The sequence below is a fragment of the Notothenia coriiceps genome, unplaced genomic scaffold (assembly GCF_000735185.1).
Source record: "Notothenia coriiceps isolate Sejong01 unplaced genomic scaffold, NC01 NC01_scaffold00030214, whole genome shotgun sequence".
NCBI classification, from domain to species: Eukaryota; Metazoa; Chordata; class Actinopteri; order Perciformes; family Nototheniidae; genus Notothenia; species Notothenia coriiceps.
Window position 1 is genome coordinate 106682 of NW_011362915.1, and position 21862 is coordinate 128543.

The window sequence follows — 21862 nt, forward strand, 5'->3', positions numbered from 1 at the left end:
CATTGTATTCTCCATTCTTTCANTTGGAGTGGACAGTCCATCGGTTTCCTGCTGAGAACCATGGCCTCAGATTTGGAGGTGCTGATCCTCATCCCAGCCGCTTCACACTCGGTTGCGAACCGATCCAGTGAGTGCTGAAGGTCGCAGACCGATGAAGCCATCAGAACCACATCATCTGCAAAAAGCAGTGGTGCAATCCTTAGTCCACCGAACTGCAGACCCCCTCCCCCACGACTACGCCTCGAAATCCGATCCATGTATATTACAAACAGGATTGGTGACAAAGCGCAGCCTTGGCGGAGGCCAACCCTCACCTGAAATGGGTCCGACTTACTGCCGAGGACCCGGACACAGCTCTCGCTTTGGGAGTACAGAGATTGGATGGCCCTGAGTAGAGACCCCCTCACCCCATACTCCCGCAGCACCTCCCACAGTGACTCCCTGGGAACCCGGTCATACGCCTTCTCCAAGTCTACAAAACACATGTAGACTGGATGAGCGTACTCCCAGGCCCCCTCCAGGATCCTTGCGAGAGTAAAAAGCTGATCCGTCGTTCCACGACCAGGACGGAATCCGCATTGTTCCTCCTCAATCTGAGGTTCGACAATCGGCCTGACCCTCCTTGCAAAGGTGTGCTAAATAAAGTAAAATTCCCAAATAATTTGTTTACGTCAACTACAACGTTGACTTTTTTATTGTAATATAACATGCATGCCTACAGGTAACAAAATTCAAAATCTCTATATCGTAAAAAAATGGAGTACTGATTAACCCTAACCCTAACCCTAGAGAGGCCCACGCTATACAAAGGTCCACAAGTCAGCTCTCTCTTAAGTAGCCGCTAACTACCTTATTAGCCAATGACCTGCCAAAAAAACATCAAAGGTGACACCCAGACTATAAAGCAGTGTCCATATTAGGAATGGTTTCTCTTTCTAAATAAACACAGTTTGAACCCGGTGTCTGAACCCATAAAAAATAAACAGGTTATAATTGTTTACACACATTTAGCTACACATGGTGTCAGGGCCAGTTCTGACCTTTTTGCTTCCCTAGGCGAGATTTTAGCTTTTCACAAAGAAAAATAGGTTGACAACCGAATACCACCAAAAAATACAACATGGCAAGCATATTTATTGTTCCTTTAATCCCACTCTTCGTTAGAGCTAATTATTTCCCATTTCATGGTGTGATGAGCCTTTGATTTTTTGTGGCGATAATGTTTTCCAAAATAAATTGTACTTTTTATCTACTCTTCAAACACCTTCAATTAAGAATGCTCCTTGATTGATGTATTTTAGCCAGAAGAATAGTTGTATTTATTAAATGTGTGCGGCCTTCATCTAAAAACCCAAATAAAATATTAAAGGGTGTAAATGTAAATTCAATATTTGCCGCCAAATCATTAGCAAAATTATTATTATAATTATATTATTATTATGATTTGTGTGGAAATAATTTCATTATTAACATTTTATTTTTATTTGAACCTCTTTTCCTTTCTCTTTCTTGATCCTCCTTGGCAACGGTCATTACAGTCCTTGACAGCGGTCTGTACTGGATCAACAACGTGTCACATGTTCTGAATGGACCAATCAGAACTTAAATTAGCCTCCGTATTGTTTATGGTTGAATGTTGGCTGCGAAAAAAAATGTGATACTTAAGTGGGCCCTGAGTTGAAAAAGGTTGGGAACCACTGATCTAGGCGGTACAACTTTAAACACCCATATGAAAAAGATCAGTTTACATTTTAATAATCGAATAAGTATGTGAACATAACCAATAACCTACCATAGCCAATAACAAATAAATGTAACATATTTTATTTTTGTTGTTCATTTAATATCTTATTTCACCTAGTTAACATTTATTTATTTATGCATATTTTTAAATATCTCCAGTTCTAAACGATATTTTTGGTTTATTATCCTATAGTATACATTGAAATGACTTCAAACCTGTTTTTATTCATCCTAATAATTATAAAGATGTGCCTTGGAAATATGTGTTTACATAAATTGTGATCAAAACGTTTGAGACCCACTGAGATAACTTAGACTAAAGTGAACTATCTATGACTCTCCTCCACCTTCTTGTAGAAACATTTTTTTATATCCGTTAGCGCAGCGCCCCCCCAGATCTGGCGCCCTATGCCAAAAACCGGCCCTGCATGGTGGTTTAACCCTCTTTGTATAACTTGAAGTTGTATTGCAAGTGAAAACAGCAGTGTTATCACTATCTAAACATGACCAGTCAAATGTTTATTTTACCCTCATCTCAAAAGAAACAATATTTGACACATTGTCACCTTAATCTTTACCAGTTATTCCTACTGATAGAAGTAGACCTTTTTTACTTCAGTGTTAAGTACATATATTTAAGATACACTAATACATTGAGATTTTTTTAAATTAATGTAGGCTACTGTCCTTGGTGCAATATAAAAGTCCTAAATAACAGATTCTAGACTACTTAAGCACTTATTATTCCTTTCAGATTTATTGGAGTGTAGGTCCATCATCATCAAAAAATGGAAAACAACATCTAGTTTTTCTGTCAGTAAACACATTTTATTTGGTTTGGTAGCAAAAACAGCACCTAGAGACAACAGTATGGTGTGGGCAGCCTCCTAAGGGGTCGATAGGTTTCAGTTACAGGAAGCGCACAGGGAAGATATGCACTACTGCAGCAGGCAATTTAAGACATTAGTTTGACCAACAACGCTTAAGCACTGTTTCAGTACATTCACATTCCTTTGACAATACCACTGTCTATCCAACACCGTTTTGAAAGATACAGCCCTTCATGAATGGAATAGCTGTTGCATAGATTTCAAGGGAGTGTTTTAGAATGTATCTTCTTTTTTCATTGTTGCAATTTGCCCATTTTTTATCCTACTTTGTGAGACAAAACTACATTTTTTTAGTTCAGACAGTCAGACATCAGACATACAAAATAGATTCTTTGGTCCCTTTCAGATGCTTCATAGTGTTAGGATCATGTATTACTTCATGAGGAACATGTTAAGGCTCTATTGGAAAATTGCTGGCAAGCATTTTACTTCATATTTGGGGGGTACAGGGGGAGTGAAGTGTAAGTATAAAACTACCAGCAGATGGCCGAGGAGATCATTGCAGACAGGTAGCTACACCTTTGAACTAGACAGCTCAATCTTCAATGACCTCAGAGGACTCGGACACCACTCTGCCATCCTTGGTCTCGATCATCTTGATAACAACGTTCTTCTTGCTCTGGGTCGTAGTGTAACCGCCGCCGCTGCTTCCGCTGCTGAAGTCACGCATGCTACTGCTGCCCATGTTACTGCTTCCCATGCTACTGCTGCCATATCCGCCTCCGTATCCACCGCTGTAACCACTGGAGTAGCCGCTTGAGTAGCCGCTCTTATTGCTGGGGAAACCACTGTAGCTTGCTGTTAAAAGAAGGTAGGTAGAAAACAGTTAGTTCGTACAAAATACTTTAACGCATTGGTAGAAATGTAATCCGAGAATCGTCAGACTCTTTATTTACAAAAATGTTGCTTGTGAATTGGTTAATTGAGACAAAACCTGCCTTGGACTGTTTTTCTGGCTTTTAGTCGGAAAATATAGCCCCTTACTCCCCGGCTTATTGTCTACATCATTCCTTTTGAGAAAGATTACACACCGTTTTGAAATCGTTTTACTGATAGGAGGACTTACAGCTCTGTTGGGAAATGTTGACTGACTGGATGCCGTTGACCAGCCTGTCCTCCTCTCCCTCCAGAAGTTTCCTGTAGGTGGCGATCTCAATATCCAGGGCCAGCTTGACGTTCATCAGGTCCTGGTATTCTCTGATCTGGCGGGCCATGTCCTGTTTGGCTCTCTGCAGGGCATCCTCAAGGTCCCTGATGCGGGCCTTGGCGTCCTTCACTGCCATCTCACCGCGCTCCTCAGCCTCAGCGATCTGGGCCTCCAGGTTGGCACGCTAAGAGAAGAAGACACTTTTTTTTAAAGAAAGCTTTTCTACACTCCTGATAAACTATATATAATTGATAAGAATGGTGTACTATGGTGCCAAAACACTTTTTTCCATACCTGTCCCTTGACTGCATCAATCTCTGATGTCAGTCTCTGGATCATGCGGTTGAGGTCTGAGATTTCTGTCTTGGTGCTTCTCAGGTCTTCTCCGTAACTGCTGGCGGAGGTCTGCATCTCTTCATACTATATAAACATCAACAATATAGAACGTTACAAATAGGAAAACCTAATGACAAGAACATTGCATGCCCACTAATTAACTCATATGTTTCACCTTTCTTTCAATATGAATGTAAAGTATACTTTTGGCGAGTTGAGTTTTCAACACCCAAACCATATCTACATTTCTAAATAAAGAAATGATAGAAACATGAGGATAAGACAAAAATCTAAAAGTGTTCTTAATCACCTTGGACTTGTACCATGTCTCTGCCTCAGCACGGCTGCGGTTGGCGATGTCTTCATACTGAGCCTTGACTTCAGCAACGATGGAGTCCATGTCCAGGTTGCGGCTGTTGTCCATCTCCACAACGACGGAAGTGTCCTTGATCTGGCTCTGGAGCTCATGAAGTTCCTGAAGAAGTACAAGAAGAGAGATTAGTATACGCCTGCTTTATTTTGGAAACCCATCCAGCACAAGAGGGCGAGTCAAGATGCCAAACAAATGCTAAGAAAATAAGCACCCAATGCTATTGAGCTGATTTTGTGCCGTACCTCTTCATAGATGGACCTAAGGAAGTTGATCTCATCTGTCAGACTCTCCAGCTTGGCCTCCAGCTCAACCTTATTCATGTAGGCCTCATCAACATCCTGGAAACAAAACAAATGTTTGATAAAATTAATTACCAAATAACTGACATTGTCTTCAGGAGAGAGAAAAAAAGCAGACATGGTATGATATTTGTAATTCAAAAACAAGACACAATACTGACCTTCTTGATGAGAACAAAGTCATTCTCACACTCTGTGCGCCTGTTGATCTCGTCTTCATATCTAAGAGAAAACATATATAGTTCCATGAAGAGTTTCATAATAGCGCTTGTTTAGATTCCAGAGTTTATACACCAATGTACCACTAGGAGGTGCAAGTAGTCCATCCATAACTCTTGAACTCATTTGTGCCTGACACAAAGGTGGTTGAGCATGAGCACTGTTACTGACATTTCTCTCTTGAGGCTCCTCTGAACTCAGCTGATATGTTCCATATGTCTTTGGACAGCTGACAAATATGTTTGGTACCATTTTGTGTTAGGGAACTGCGCGTCAGCATGCACCCATTAGTCTGCTAAAAGCTGTAGGGTTAGGTTAAAGCTGAAGACTCTGTAAAATGACTTTTACTTTGATTCATATGCAATGCAATGGGTGTTTGGAACATGCTTCCTCAGTGATGTAATTCCCTTGTTTTTATGATGCAAGACAATGGACAGATGTAGGGAGTATTCCTAAAAAAAAACATTAACTCTGTTTGCTGCAAGGCTAGTCCTGGAGTGCAAATTGGACATTGTGCTAATGTATAAAATAGGAACAAGTTTTTCGCATTTAGCAAATCTTCCACTGCAACCTATATAAAAAGATTATTGCTAGATAAACAATTTGCTTCTTTATGGTGCGGAAAAGGCCTGCACAAAGCAGCTGGCTCTCCCTCCCCCCTCCACACTCACTTGTTCTTGAAGTCCTCCACCAGGCCCTGCATGTTGTGCAGGTCGGCCTCCAGCTTCATCTTGTCGTTGCCGAGCCCGTCGAGCTGTCTGCGCAGGTTGGAGATGTAGGCCTCGAACATGGCGTCGATGTTGGAGCGGGTTGTGGTCTGTCCCTGCAGCAGGTTCCACTTGGTCTCCAGCATTTTGTTCTGCTGCTCCAGGAAACGGACCTGATGTGTGAAGAAAGTGGCATCAAATTATTATTATGGTTACTATGAGAAACATATCAAAAAGACTTTAGAAAGAATTAGCGACTTACATGATTGTTTACTGTAATTTGTTATGAATGGTAAGCAAGCATGATGTAACTGCAGTGTTCTCTGTCCTGACAATATGGGCCATAACATTCTGATACTCAATCATCAGGATCAACTTTCCATTCCTTCTATTCAACGTCTACAGGCTTTGATGTTATTATCTAACTTTGGAGCTGCGTTTCCATAGGAAGGCCTGACTTGCATGCATCCTGACAGGAGGTAGAGGGGAGGGAAGTCAGGACGAGGTTGGAAAAAAATGGTAATGGAGGACTAAAGCGAGTTAACCCTTCTCCTATATGTCTTCCTGTTTTTGTATAGCTGGCGAGAGAAGACAAATACGCAGAGAGCGAAGGGGGTGAAGCAAAGTTGCATCCGCAGGCATATGCAGGAAGGTAAATATTTGACTTTGTTATAGACGTGATGAGAGGAGTGCAGAGAATGGTAGACGGAGAGGGAAAGAGAGGGCGATGTACGAGGTGAAGAGAGAAGTGAGGTCGCATGATGAAAGGTGGGGAGTTTGCATATTTGTGAACTTTAAAAGCAAGGCAGCCAAAGCAGATATACACCTTGATGGACCTTGCTCTGATACATTGTACTTTACAGGTGAAATCCAACCAGGAATGTCATTTGAACTGGAGTAAATACAGATAATAAGGTGCTTTTAAATGGACTGTCACCACAAGATAAGAGATGATAGGCTGGAAGTTATCTGCTTTGTGTTGAAGCATGCAAAATGCTCTTTTAATCATTGCACCAGGAAAAGGACAGTTGATATGTAGCAAGTCAGCTGGCATTGACCAGAACATGAAACCAACTGGCCTTTTTAAATATTAACCAACTGCTGCTGAGGCCTCAGAGGACACACACACTCCTAAGTATTATATGCTGCTGGATGCGGATTAAAATGATTAATATGAAGAAGCTCCCAAAGGGCACTCATTTTAAAAAGTGTCGCCATGAAAGAAGTTTTTGTCATTGAGGTAATGATTGTGTGAATGTTTGTGCGTATGTGTGTTTGGGAGGGGTGGTGGCCACCAGGGCAGCAGAAAGAGCCACACCCCAGCTAAGGGAGGGACCATTCCCAAGGTAACTCGTATCACAAGTCCTGAGCTCTGACCTGACACACCCTACGCTTTCTCTCGATCTTTCTCTCACTCTGCGAGTCTGTTTTTCATCACTATAAAAGGGCAGGCCGAGCCAAAAAGATAGACGGCCTAACCCTAACCCTGAGCACACTTCAGCACATTTGTTTTCTGTAATTGTGGGAGTTGACGAGAGCAGAGAGGGGTAATACATCTACTTTTTACATGCAACGAAAGTTGGGAAATCAGCATTACAGGACATGTGGCAAACATATGAAGCTCATTATCAAACAATGTGCACTGTGAAGATACGTTGACTACACTATGTGACTGAAATTCACACTCAAAGCATTTTCTGTCTGCATGAAGACTACAATGAGGCAAAGAGCTTGCCTGACTGTTTTTTTCACACATTGGCTCTTACCTTGTCAATGAAGGAAGCAAAGCGGTTGTTGAGGGTCTTGATCTGCTCCTTCTCATGGGTTCGGACACCATGGATTGTGGGGTCAATCTCAAGGTTCAGGGGGGCCAGCAGGCTCCTGTTCACTGTGACGGCGGTGATAGGTCCATGACCCATTCCCATTCCCATGCCTGAACCTCCACCCATTCCCATGCCTGAACCTCCACCCATTCCCATGCCTGAACCTCCACCCATTCCCATGCCTCCACCCATTCCCATGCCTCCACTCATTCCCATGCTTCCGCCACCCATGCTTGAGTTCAGGCCATAGGCAGAGGAGCTGGTGATGCCTCCAAAGTTCCTGTTGCCTCCTCCATAGGAATTCTTGACACTGTAGCTACTGCTGCTGCGGCTGCCTGCGCTCGGTCCAGAGTAGGACATGCTGCTGAAGCTCCGTGGGGCGTTGGAACTTCTCACGCTGTAAGAGCTTTTCTTAAAGGAGGTCATTCTGAAAGCTGGAGGCTTTTTTTCTCTTTTGGATGAAGTAAGTCTGGGAAGGTCAGACCAAATGGCTCGGTTGGTGAGGCAGGCAGGCAGGCAGAGGGGAGAGACCAGAGTGGATAGAAAAGAGAAAAAGCTGCAGTGGAGTTTTAAAGCCTGTGGCTGTGGGAGGGGACTCTGCTGCGCTGCCATTGGCTGCATGTCTGGCTCAGAGAGGGAGGCAGAGCTGTAACATTACACTTCTATGACACATTGTCCAGTCATTCAAAACCATTACCTGGTTTCTCTGCAGGCCCTGTGTTGTTACAGAAAACCATGTCTTTCGAGAGGATTGGAGAATAGTTATTTCTTTGCTTTGATCTCCTGTGTGTGTCTTCAGGTAAAACTACTCAAACACACTACAGTTATTCAGCAGGTCTGGATAAATAGAAAATAAAAATGTTCTAAGTTAAGCAGCAGCTATGTATTAGAACAAAAAGCAGTCTGTGTGTGGGGGCAGGTTGGTGGGAGGTTGATAAGAGTTTATTAGTTCTTAGAATGAAAGCTGGTTTAAATCTGTGAGTGTTTATAACTTTCAAAATGATTATTTTTCATGTTTTTATATATATATTAACTACATATCCCTTTTACACCATAATTTATAAATGTTTCTATGACTGTACTCCTTTCTACAACCATACTATGTTATTGTACATTTACTACTGGAATGTATTGGTTTTTAATTCGATTTTTTTTTTAAATGACATATTTGTTTAGGCTCTTTATAGAGCCTTGCCTTCCCTCAGCTGTTATATGCAATGTAATACACGAGAAGTCATTACATTTCACAAAACACAGCTAAAACAATGTTGTTCCCAAAATGTCATAAAAACTTGATTTATGCAAGCTTTGGTGTTGGTAGTCTTTATAAAGAAATAACCTTCCTACTTGGAAGTCTTTTTGCAAGGCTTAGCTCACAGGCAGCTGACTGTTGCTACTTGATTTTTCCCTCACAAAGATGGCAAACCAGCACAATTTCTATCATAAATAATACATGGGAAAGCAGCTGGATGTCATACCCCAAAACTCATACTACAAACAACATTCAAGACAAGACACATTGTGCTGGTTCTGTTTTAAACACAGAGAAAACAAATACATGTATGCTTACCAATTTCTAAAAAAAAACGCTTGGTCTGAAGTTCTAGACCAATTTTTTTTACGCACTGGACAACCCATGCATGTACCAGAGTATCTGATAGACTTGGTTAAAGGGGCACTATTATGCTTATTTTCAGGTTCATATTAGTATTGTGGGCCTAGACTGTGACAAGTTTCCATGCTGTAATGTTCAAAAAGCTCTTTATTTTACACCTAAAAAGTTACCCCTTCATTCGGTTAAGCCAACAATACTACCTTGTTATGAACATTTCCTGATATGGGTTAAAATTGTGGTACATAACGTAGCTAAGAGTATGTTGCATACTTGATTTGAGTTAATTACATAACACAAGTACATTACGTAGCTTAGACTAAGTCAACGGCTTTTTACTAAAGACACTAACAGTGGCCTCATAGGGGAAAGTATTGTGTTTGTTTGACCCATTTGTGCGTACAGGAAGTGTTGTGGTTTCCAAACTGCCATATTTAAAATGTTTAGAGTCAGAAATTGTAATTTGAGGAGCACAATTTTTCAATATCTGAAATTGGATCATAGCCGTTACCAAGGTGGTTTGTTACAATAAGCCATTTTCAAGAAGTTTTTTTTTGGATGCTTTAGGGCTCCAAATTCCTTGGCTGCTGCAGGCTAACTCTATGCAATACTTTGTGTGGTTGGGAATATAACACACATCACATGTACTGTTCAGTAAGCTTATGTCTGCAAACCAGGTGAACAGCACTAACCAGCTGGCTTTCATCAATGTCGACCAAGAGTTAAGGTCGGCTAATGCCATTGAGCCTGAGGCTTTTGAAAACAATCAACAAGACTCAAAGTTTATTTAGGCTTATAAACAACTGTGTGCTCATGTATCTGTCCATGTACACGGCCTCAGATAAGAAGACTTGTGATGCATGGTTGGTAAACACCTGTCCATAATTCATAACTGATGCCTTTTCCCTAGAGAACTACTCACTGTGTAAACATCTGTACATTTCTTGTTGCACAACACTGATATCAAATCTAGTATTGCCCATAGTATTCCTGACAACACTATAACTGAACCATGTTTCCCAACATGCAACAGTGGGAAACTACACTGGCACACATAGCAGCTCAACCTTCTACCGTCCTTCCACCAATACCGCCCTGCATTCTTCTCCTCCCCCCATTCATTTCCTCCTCCAGTCCCTCACCACAATGAGTCATGATTCTTGGCACTACCAATCCAAAATCCCTCCACCATATCCTCAATCTTCTTTTACCTTTTGTTCTCGCCATTGGCTCTTGACCTCCTTATTAGCATGGAAACGCACTAAAAACAAAATAGACTCCCATTTTCTTTCAGCCAAAATGGATGCGCGTCCAAGAGGGAGGCATTTGAGTGCACAGAGTTAGAAAGCACAGAGGACTGACTCAAATTAAGAAAATAACATGTGGCAATATCGATATGAGTTTGCGCTTTCAACACAAAGGAAACAAATTGGTTGGGACACAAGTAGACAGCACTAAAGGGCAATTCCTGCTCCTGTTGCAAAATCCATATGACTGAAGTGAAATCATGCTGATCATATCATATATCATCACCAGGCTTTGAATCATGTGTGAGGTTCATTCAAAACAGATCTTGCTCTCGGAACGTCAAATTGAATTTCAGTAATTCCGCCATGAACTATGCTTTCTGTTGGTCGTATGACTCTCATTACTAAGACTGTAAATAATCTAATTATGTTTCAATAAAATGTTACACTATAAGCCACTATTTATTTGGGCCCAAATGTATCAAAATGCAAAATTCTATAAGGAAAAGGATATATATTTGCATTACCTTATTTACAATTTAAAGTTGAATTCTGAACATAAAGTCATGTTGGAAGTTTTGTTACTTTTATTTTTCACTTGAGGTCAGAAAGAGAGGTTACCACAGCTTTTAGAAACTTTTAGATTGCTCATGATGAGTACGATATAATAGGCAACATGTATATTTCAGAAAAGTGTATATTTAGCATTAATATTTGCATTTTACAATATGACTTTCGGGGTGCAAACCAGAAAAAGATTATCGACAAAGTTTGCATATCTAATTTTAAATATTTTTGGTCTGTACTTGACTGTAAGGTACTAATGTATTCCTATTGTATGTTTGAGTATGATCATCATCTGCCGGCAGCAAAATCTCTTGCAGCTTTAGTCTGGTGTTATTTAATTCCAGTTTAAAATAAATTAAAATTAAAATATCTACAGATTTTGGCTAAATCCTTGTCTCTTGCTATTCCTGCTCAGGGCCTACCTTTGATCACTTAAGAACTGATTTTAAAAGGATACTCCTTCACCTTGTTGTGAGTAAAGGTACAAAAATTAGCAATATAAAGTGCAATTCTAACAAGTTTGATACAGACCCTGATTTCAACAGTTCTTTCAAGCCAAGAAACCATCACATGACGACTAAACAAACGTGAAATCACAATGAATCATCAGATGATTTGCCCTTTGGACATGTTTGCTTGGTAGATAAAGTTAGAAGTAAGATGTCAGATGCATCCGTAGGTCAACAAAGCTGTTTGAGATCAATCCTGTTGTCCCTCGATACTGCAAACAATCATTCGGACCAGCTAAGAACTGGCTTTTTTAAAAGCCTCTGGTTCATTCAGCTTTTTGTTTTAGTTGTAAAAGTTGCATTCAGGCATATTTGGACAACCCACGTGCTTAGCTAAGGGTAATAAATTAACAGTTCTACATCTGTGAAGTTTCATTTTAATGTTGTCCATAGCGGGTATTCGTGTACGGCCATTTATTCTGTAATCAATTGTAAAGAGGCTTTGATCATGTCTAGTCACATGCTTCTAGAGATTGTCAGATTTTCTGTTGTTACAACATCAATAGCCTGAGATTGTTTGCTGGAAAATCACAAACCAAGCCGGCTGCTGATATTTCTTGTTTGACAGGGCAGGATAAATGAATGTGACGAAAAACAGACCTTAACACTTGGTGAGCTTTAACACCCTATACACATCTCAGAGGACCTATCGGCTGTCAGCTATGCACAAAGCTGTCCGTCACAAGGGCATCTCAGAGTGTGTTGCAGCTTCTCTATGTGGGCCGGTACTGAGGGTGTGTTGATGCTTGTAACTCTCTTGCCCCTGTGCTGCACCCGACCATAAAAGTCACACAGGACATATAGTCACTCATCGATGCAAATCAAGCAACATATCAAATTAGGATCAAGTTGGCACGAAAATTTCTCGTTGCCGTGAGATTAGCATGACACAAGCACCAAATGTGATGTTTTTTTAAGTGGGTGGTTTCATTGCACCAGTTCAACAATAGCTTTTCCAGCAGCCTTTCCTGTAAACACTGAACAGCCCCTTTTTGTTTTAAGGCCCCATTGTGTTGCTGTTGAGCCGTCTACACCATTACATAGTGAAAGACAACCCTTCCTCTCAGAAAAATGGAACTGTTTTACTTTACGTTCTTCTGGAACAGCAGGTTCTATGGGGGCCTCTGGTATTCTAGCACAAGGCTGTACAGAGGGACAAGCACAGACATTTTAAGGAACTGTTGCTATAACTTGAAAAAAGGCATGTTTTAATTTTTTCTATCGCAATGTAATGTTTCTGAACCAGCTTGGATCTAGAACTTGTGTATGGTGCAGACCCAAGTGCATGGTGTTCCAATGACACACCCTACAAATGTATTTCTTTATGTTAGTTATTATAAATGTTTTGGAAAGATACTCTTCTGCCAGTATTATTTACTGTCCATCCCATTGGGTTGCCTTAAACATGCATTAAGTGAATGAGAGCCTGTGCTGATGGAGGTTCTCTCAGTGAACTACAGCATTTTGGCTTGGTTTAGCTTACAAAAGTGTAGAGACTGCCTGCTAAAATGACACTTTCCCATTAGAAAGAAGTCATTCCATTTTAAGATACTGTATGTGCTGAAATGACACTGTCCCATTAGAAATAAGTCATTTATTGTTCAGTTTGTGAGAGTACTTCATTGGAAAAGGGGAGAAAGCTGTTTCCTTCCCAGTCATGTAATACACGTACGCTATACAACCCCTACAGTATGTTTGCATCAAGTACGGAGAACAGCCATTGTGAGATGTACATTTCAACCTGCTACTGACAACCCTTTGTAATTTACGCAGAGTAAAATAGACTATAAAACGTCAATCAGGGTAATTATCAATTGTAGTAGTAGTGTTGTATTTTATGAGCAAGGACAATATAATAATTATTTACAGTTTATTATTATTATTATTATTATTAACAGACCATAATTACATAAAAAATACATTTACATTTGAAATATTCTTAGTATATTCCAATTATCCCTGCCTCTACTGAATAACAATGTCCTGTAGACAGAGTGATTGTTTTGTTTCTTATGCACACTACACTTTAATTAAAACATCCTATCATCACCACACTAAATGGGTACAATGGGATGCAATGTAGTGTTCACACAAGGCCACACAGGTGTTTTGACTGACTCAAAAAAAAAAAAAAATAGCACTATAGTAAGAGTAATATTTATTATTTATTATTTGGTAGCCTATATATCATTATATATTCACAAGTTTGAAGTGAAGCACCTTTCAAACAAAGTCTTTCTGAAACCAAGAACACAAGAACAAGTTAAGGGAAGTGTGTGTTACTGCTTAAACAACAACTGTTAGCATGTACAAGTAGCTAGCTTACCATGTTACTTACAAAAAGAACCTAGCATAATTTCAAAGTCAAATAGCGCAACCAAATACATGTAACATCAGGGTTTCCCACACATAGACTTTACTTGGTATATTCACAATTGTTACTATTTACCCAGGTATATTCAATGCCCGCCAAAGTATATTTCCCGACCCATTTAGGCTTAGGCTACATTTTTTTTTATCCTCGAGCAATCGACGCCATCCGCGATCGATTAAGGACAACGGCCCCTACTTTACCTGTTTGCTCCGCTATCGCGTGAAGGGTCTCCTCCACCAGCTACCCCCCTCCCCATTCTCGAATACCGCCACAAGTATATTTCAGATCTGTGGGAAACATTGAACATAGTGTGTGGGGTTCCAGGTTATTTAAAAAAAAAAAAACTGTTGACAATAACAGGAAGTTAAGAAGATACTGTTACAAAAGTTATATTGAATTTTCATCATTTTTTCCCTCAACTATCATTACAAACTGTATAAACCCTAACCACATGTGTAGTTTGACAGCCACAACAAGACATGTCGTTTTTCCATTCAATTGAAAAGCATTTTTCTAGGATAAACTTTGAAAGGTTTGAAAAAGCCAATTAGGTGAATAAACTGGGCATAGCTGTATACAGCCTGTAAATAGAGTAGAAGTAATGTAAGTTGAAGCGAAATGACTGATAACACAACAGTCCCATTCTACGGCTACTATTTACCTACTATTTTACTATTCAGGCTGACATTTTTGCACAGAATTGCTACAGAATGATCAATCAACCGTGATGTTCCTTTTCCTACCACAGTCTAACTTGATATTGTTTAACTCTAACAGAGGTTTGAACTAATACAATAAAGCATGGTCAGAAAAACTTGGAGGAAAAAGAGGATATGGAGAGAAAACCAACATGTTCCATGGAAAAAACCTGGTACTACTCAGCTTAGTGGCCATGCGCCCAGTTTACCAGTGCCCACAAAAAGTTAGGTTCCCTTTTTGAATTTCAGTCTCCTGCTCTTTCCTTCTTCTCTTTTTGAAGAGCAGCATTTCCTGATTCATGAAACAAAGATTATGTATAGCGTGCTAGGTTAGTTTGTACCTTTTCCTCTTATTTCTATGAATCACATATGCATTTTATCCGTCTCCTGTGTTTATATCATAAACACACACACACACACACACACACACACACACACACACACACACACACACACACACACACACACACACTGTACCTTCCTCTTATGTTTGTTCTATGTTTGTCCTTGTATGATCCCTCTTAACACTTTTCCCCCCCGTCCACTGCCCATATCCCTCTCCCCCTATGCCACACCCATCGTCGCTATGGCAACGGGGTTTACCACAGAGCAAATGAGTATGCCAGATGCATATGGAAATAGTTTTAGCGTGGTTGCCTTGGATACAAGACACATGGAACCACACAACGTGTAATTCCGCACTGTATGGCATGTGGTTATGTGTGGAAACTCTGCAGCAGTGGTGTGTCACGGGATATTTCAAAGCAAGAGACTGGACAGCGTGACTCATGCACAGACGGAGCCCTCAAGAAATAACACATTCTCATATAGGCTCATACTCTAGTATTTACGTGACATTTGTTTTCGGTCCCTGCAGGCTGTAGGACAATGCAAAGACAACTGAACGTTGGCAGAAACTGGAAACAGAAAACGGAAGTCTTATAATGAGTGTGGTTTTTGAGCCAATTTGGAATTAGAGTAGTAGTGAGAATTGTGTGTATCAAATCTGTTTCCAATCAGAGTGCTGCTCACAATAGCCTCCATTGTTTTAGCTTTGTACGGTTTCAAATGATGGGACTTATTTGAATACATTTGTAGGTCAAACATGAAGATTTTTTTTGAAGATCTGTCTTTTTTACCACGTCAGACAATAGTCAAAAGCCATTCTGTAGCGACCCTCAGGCTATAACCTTTCAACAAGACAGAATGCAGAATGTGTGTATGCTGCTTCCCTGGTGGTAGCTGTCTGGACATGTGGTCTGTCTATGATGGTTTCTTTTTTCAGGTTTAAGTGAAAACAGAAATGCTCGAAATATACAAAGGAAGGAATAGTTGGTTATGCAACTCAGCAAAAGGTTGACTAACACTAAATACAGTGTGAACTCATTCTTCCCTACAAGAGCAGAGTGGAGTTGCACTTGATGATATCATTCACATCTACATATCAATGATACATTATAAATATGTCATATGTCAATCATTTCTATTTTTATTCAGCCATATAAAATCCCTCAAGTTCTGTCTAAAACGTTCAGTCGCAAGTAAGAGAATTCCACTGTACAATTTAATGTTGTGCACATAAACTAACTCCAATGTGCATTTTATAGATGATTTTAAATGTATTGTTAAAATAAGAATAATAGGCATGCGTAAGAATGCATAAGAATGAACCTATTGTACAGAACCAATATAGCATTATTTGAAAGGGCATTAGTAAAACATATGAACTAGCTACATTAATTTATTGGGGTGCAGGTTGGGTTAAAAAGAGCACTGACATGTTTAGAATATAGTTAGCAGCTCTGCTTTGTAGAATTAAATTCATTTCAGGTACAGGTCACCTGACACAATTTTGACAATTCGGTTTGACATCCTCAAATCACTAACTCATGTAAAAGTAAATCGTAGTTTTAAAATACTTTAAAAAAACTGTCAGATGTCAAACATTTGTGTTGTTAACGTTAAAAAGCAATATCGGAATCCATCAACTAAAAACCCTAACCCCAACCCAACAGCCATCATATATCAATAATTTACCTTTTTCTCAGCTTTTTTAATTATTTCCATTCTTGCCACTTAAGTTTCTAATCTGACTGTAACAAAGACTGGTACATAGATATGGGAACCTGGCCAGGATATCTTATAGCTGCCCTCGATATATTGGTTGTTGCCCCCAGTGGCTAAGTCTTCATCACTCAACCAGCCGATTGGTTCTCTAATTGAACTTTATTAAACAATACAGCCTAATTACAACGAAGCCTGGTCTAACTCCCACTCTACTACGTAAGTTGTTATTATTCAATACTCCATGTCAAACCTTTATTATGTCAAGACATTAAACAAGTAGTAAAAGGGCAACTCTCGTAAGCATTATAAATTAAAATGTGACCACCTCTATGTAGCCCCAGAACAATACTAACAGTGTTTTAAATACCACCGATTTACATCACTAAGACTCAGTTGAACTGAAAAAGAAATGTAACAGGAAAGACATTGGAGTCAAGCCTGAAAAAGAAAGCGTTTTAGGTTGCAGTGGGAATGTCAGAGGAGGATTTTAGAACCTAGTAGAGATAAGTAACACTTAGCTCAACAAGTGGTATTTATCATGCTTATAAAACCCTAACTTTAGCTCATTCTCACGTCTTAGCTGGATGAAAAATGTTTTAGAGGTTTGGTGAAACCTATGGAGGAGAAAAGGGGCGTTAGTTGGGGGAGCTGTTTTGTTATAGGCAATATTATTTTTGCTGTATTAAGATTATGTGTGTACTTGTGTGTGTTTGTTTCACTTCCTCCACCTCTGTCTGGAGTCTAAAGAAATTATATGTTTACCTTTTTGTAATTACATGTGTCAGGGAAATCTGTAAAGGGCTTAAACAAATCTGCTCACAAGTTCACTCTGAATGTTGTATGATTCATACTCCAGCAATGCTGTTATGACTAATATGTGTGAGAGATCCATTCATAAGAACAAACCCTTACCACATTTTTATGGATGGCAATGTCTAATTACACTGACATTTCTGCAGATAATATGTCTCAAGGCCTTTTTTTTGCAGTGAATAAGGACAGTCTAACAAAGTCCAAAAAAGTGCTGGCCCTCCCATGTGCCATCGGATTTTATCCATTCAGTCCTTGTGTTCCCCGATTCAATCACACTCCACTACATTCACACTTTTGTATGCAACAATTAACTGGAACGGAAAACATCAGGAACACAGGTATGTTCATTGCAGTTCCAGCTTTTATAAATCGAATAAAAAAGGTGTACAGTTGAATCTGTTGTAGCCAATGGTTTCACATCCCCAGCTATCTGACAAAGGAGTCCCACAAGGATCTGTATCAGGTCTCTTACAGTTTACTGTGTATATAAATAATATCTATTTACCAACCAAGCTCTCAATGTTTATTCTGACGACACAAGCCTATATACCATATGCTACAAATCATACTAGGCATTCTCCAATTAACAATGTGCTATTAATTAAACCTGCACATCTGTCAGTAATATAGAGCTTGTTCTAAACATCAAAAAGACTAACATCGTTGCCATTCACAAGGCACATAGCCTATTCCCATTCATGCCTTCCACAGAAATGTTATTGACATTGCAGCCTTTTTAACGTGAAGGAATTTGGAAGCAGATTATTCTACAAAACACACTTTAAACACGTAAAAGCTAACAAGGCAAGATTCTACTTATACTGTACGTGGCTAGGTAATGCTGTACTTAACCTTACTGCTTGTATTTACTCTTAACATATTATAGCAGAAACTGATGGGATTGTTATTGGATGTGAATGTTGACGTGGTTGTTGCTTCATGAAAAATGAAGAGAGCATCAAAGTATGTATGGTTCTACTGGACGCCACTGAAATCCGTACCAAATGTTATGAGAATATATCCAACAGTTAAAAAGACATGTTGGTTTTGGTGGGCCAATCTACCAAGAAACAGGTTGAGGTTGATATTCTTGTTTTTCTTTCAATAAGGCATCAGAAGAATAGTCATTGATCAACATTGGTTGATTTCATGCCCATACACCAAATGTCATTGCATAAATTAGACTTTAGTAACACACATGTGTCCATATTCACTGAGACTGTGAAACACAAGCCAAGACATGCTGTTTACACCCCTTTAGGCATCATGTAGTAGCAGCATAATCTACTCTAGTTTACTCTAAAACAGTTGTAAATAATTTCCTTTTCAGCGTACGCCCATTGCCTTCACTAAATAACTCATGAATCAAGTGTTTAGCAAAACGGTTTAAAAGTCAAAGCCTCTTCCCCTGGAAACCATGTGTTTTGGTCACTATCTGCAGCAGTCACAACAAAGATAAAAAGTAACCACCAGGTACAATACGTTGCTATGGAGATCAAATCTTTACACACTCAAACACAATGAGTGACCTGCCTCGCTACTAAAGCTCCACCTCCAACAACGTGGCTCGCTTCCTGTTTCAAATATTCAAATCCATGTCTCTTTTAAACTGGTATTCAACCTGTAACTTGTCAATTAAACCTTAGTAATACAGTATGCCATTCAGCAAGAATACACAGCACATATGGTACAAAAAATTGAATTAGCATCAGAAAAAAACAAGGATATGCCAATGACCGCAAGGTCTTTTTTTGCGTAACATTATACAGACAGCCTTCAGCCCGCAGACAGTAGATTAGTACCGTGCAGAGTATGGGAGCCCAATCTCAATCTAATTTTCAACGCATGTTTTTTTTTGTGTGTTAATCCTCTGCGTAATCTTGAAGATCTGCATGGGTCTGTCACATGTGGGCTGTGTTAGGTGAACAAAAATGCAAACACGTGCCAACATTTTTCTTTGTTTTCAAGTTTTTTTCTTCTCTTCAAGCAAAACCTTTTATTTTTTTATTTTGTGACTCACAATACATATATGATTGGTAAATATTCTAGTCCGAGCGTGGACCTTGCTTGCTTTGCATGTAGCTGGGTGTGTCTGTGCTTAAACTCACACAAAAGCATATGATAAACAAAGGCTGATTGCAGTGTTTAAGTTAGGCCTCCTCTAATGGTTGACTGCTGAGTGAGGCCTTCTTCATGTTGGTGTAATATGGGAGTCATTTTGGTTCAAATTCAAAATGGTGGTTGGCATACAGGCAAGAACCGAAAAACAAAACCATTTTCTTATCTTTTGTACTTTGTATTCTGGTATGGAGTACGTACGATGGTAGTGTGCAAGGTGAATTTTACAGTACAGTAGACACAATGAGTGGGACTATTTTATCCCATTATGTAAATATGTTGGTTGAAAATTAAACCAAATTAAACTATATCTGATTTCATGTCAACTTGATTTCCTTTTGCTTAAACAATATGTGTCTCCTACGGAACTTTGGAATTTCCATTGACTGAATTGCTATGTTAACTTCCCTCAAAACAAATTTAAAGACATTTAAAAAAATGAAAGGATGGAGACAAGCAGTGGCCGGAAGTTTTGCCGGATATAAATAGGGGTGGCCGTGGTTCGAGGCGGAGTTTTAGGCGTGTCCATGCTCTTGAACCTACAGTATGTTAACAATTTAACCTAATTTCTTTATATTTCATTACATTTTTGCGAGAAAAAAAAAGTAGTTCCATTTGTGTTATCAATCATCTGGTATACAGGTTCTCCTTTTATCAATGCCAAAATGATCACTTAACCAGTTGTTTTTAGTATCATCGAGAAAATAAAGAAAAAGTCTTGGGCAAAATGTGTTACACCACACCTCCACACCAATGCCTGCGGTTAAGCGAATGTTTGACAGCACAAACGTCTTTCGTTTTGCCAAGATTTGTGAACGAATTAAATTCTGGGGGCGCCGCCCTCCGTAAACCACACACACAAACATTATTTTTAATAATAGTGCATTCCATATTTTAAACACAAATATTGACATAATTAATTTTTTTATTTTTTATTTAAATGTTTTCTACACTGTAGATTTATACTGAAGACATCAAAACTATAAAAGGAGCACATGGAATTATCTAGTAAACAAAAAAGTGTTAAAAAAATCCAGAATATGATTTATATTTTGCTAGCTACTGCAGAATGCTTTGGTAGCCATGCTGGTTAAGTGCGCCTTGAATTCTGAATAAATCACCAACAGTGACACCAGCAAAGCCCCACCCCCACCCACCATCACACTTCCTCCTCCATGCTTCAGGGTGGGAACCACACATGCAGAAACCATCCGCTCACCTTCTCTGCGTCTCACAAAGACACGGAGGTTGGAACCAAAAATCTCTAATGTTGACTCATCAGATCAATGTACAGATTTCCATTGTCTAATGTCCAATCCTTGTGTTTCTTGGCCCAAACAATTCTCTTCTTCTTCTTCTTCTTGTTGTTCATCTTTAGTAGTGGATCTTGGCAGCAATTGGACCATGAAGGCCTGATACACGCAGTCTCCTCTGAACAGTGGATGTTGAGATTGTCTGCTACTTGAGCTCTGTGATAATTTAAGTGGGCTCTAATCTGAGGTGCTTTAATTTGCAGTTTCTGAGGCTGGTAACTCTTGTGTATTTATCCTCTGCAGCAGAGCTAACTCTTGCTCTTCATTTCCCGGGGGGGTCCTCATGAGAGCCAGTTTCATCATAGCATTCAATGGTTTTTGCGACTGCAATTGAGGATAGAGTCAAAGTTCTTGACATTTTCCAGATCGACTGGCGTTCATTTCTTAAAGTGATGATGGATGGTCATTTCTCTTTACTGAGTTGAGTCGTTCTTTCCATAATATGGATTACAACAGTAGTCAAATAGGGCTTTCCACTGTGCACTAACCCTACCTCTGCACAACACAACTGATGGTCTCAAACACATTCAGAAGGCAAGTAATTCCACAAATTGACTCTTGACAACTTGGCACACGTGTTAATTGAAAACCATTCCAGGTGACGACCTCATGAAGCTGAGAGAAGCCAAGAGTGTGCAAAGCTGTCATCAAGGCAAAAGGGAGCNCTGTGCACTAACCCTACCTCTGCACAACACAACTGATGGTCTCAAACACATTCAGAAGGCAAGTAATTTCACAAATTGACTCTTGAAAAAGGCACACGTGTTAATTGAAAACCTTTCCAGGTGACGACCTCATGAAGCTGACTGATGGGGCTTTCACACCAACGCGGTTCCAGGGCCGGTTCGGGCTGCACAGGATGTCATGTCCGACTATCACAAGTAGAATCATAATGAAAAAAAGGCAAGTTACCACATACGTTTTTAAATGCTTAATAAGTAGGGGTGCACCGAATGGGAAATTCTTGGCCGAAACCGATACCGAAAATAGGAAACAGTTGGCCGAAA

General features: G+C 39.7%; 1 protein-coding gene across 1 annotated transcript; it reads right to left on the reverse strand.

The window, feature by feature from the left end:
• Positions 1-2546: 2546 nt before the first annotated feature.
• LOC104959359 (keratin, type II cytoskeletal 8-like) lies at positions 2547-8084 on the reverse strand. Its single transcript, XM_010787233.1, has 8 exons — positions 7481-8084; positions 5679-5887; positions 4950-5010; positions 4732-4827; positions 4427-4591; positions 4075-4200; positions 3700-3964; positions 2547-3431 (listed from the first exon to the last, which is right to left on the reverse strand). The coding sequence occupies exons 1-8, from the start codon at positions 7961-7963 to the stop codon at positions 3169-3171; spliced, it is 1668 nt and encodes a 555-aa protein (XP_010785535.1). The 5' UTR covers positions 7964-8084; the 3' UTR covers positions 2547-3168.
• Positions 8085-21862: the final 13778 nt, after the last annotated feature.

What these genes read in the sequence shown, in the direction of transcription:
- LOC104959359 (XM_010787233.1), bottom strand. Translation starts at nt 7,963, where the DNA reads ATGACCTCCTTTAAGAAAAGCTCTTACAGCGTGAGAAGTTCCAACGCC. An exon ending in TTGATGCAGTCAAGGGACAG is followed by an intron (nt 3,965 to 4,074) that starts GTATGGAAAAAA and finishes TTCTTCTCTTAG; the next exon opens with CGTGCCAACCTGGAGGCCCA. An exon ending in CAACATTTCCCAACAGAGCT is followed by an intron (nt 3,432 to 3,699) that starts GTAAGTCCTCCT and finishes TTCTTTTAACAG; the next exon opens with CAAGCTACAGTGGTTTCCCC.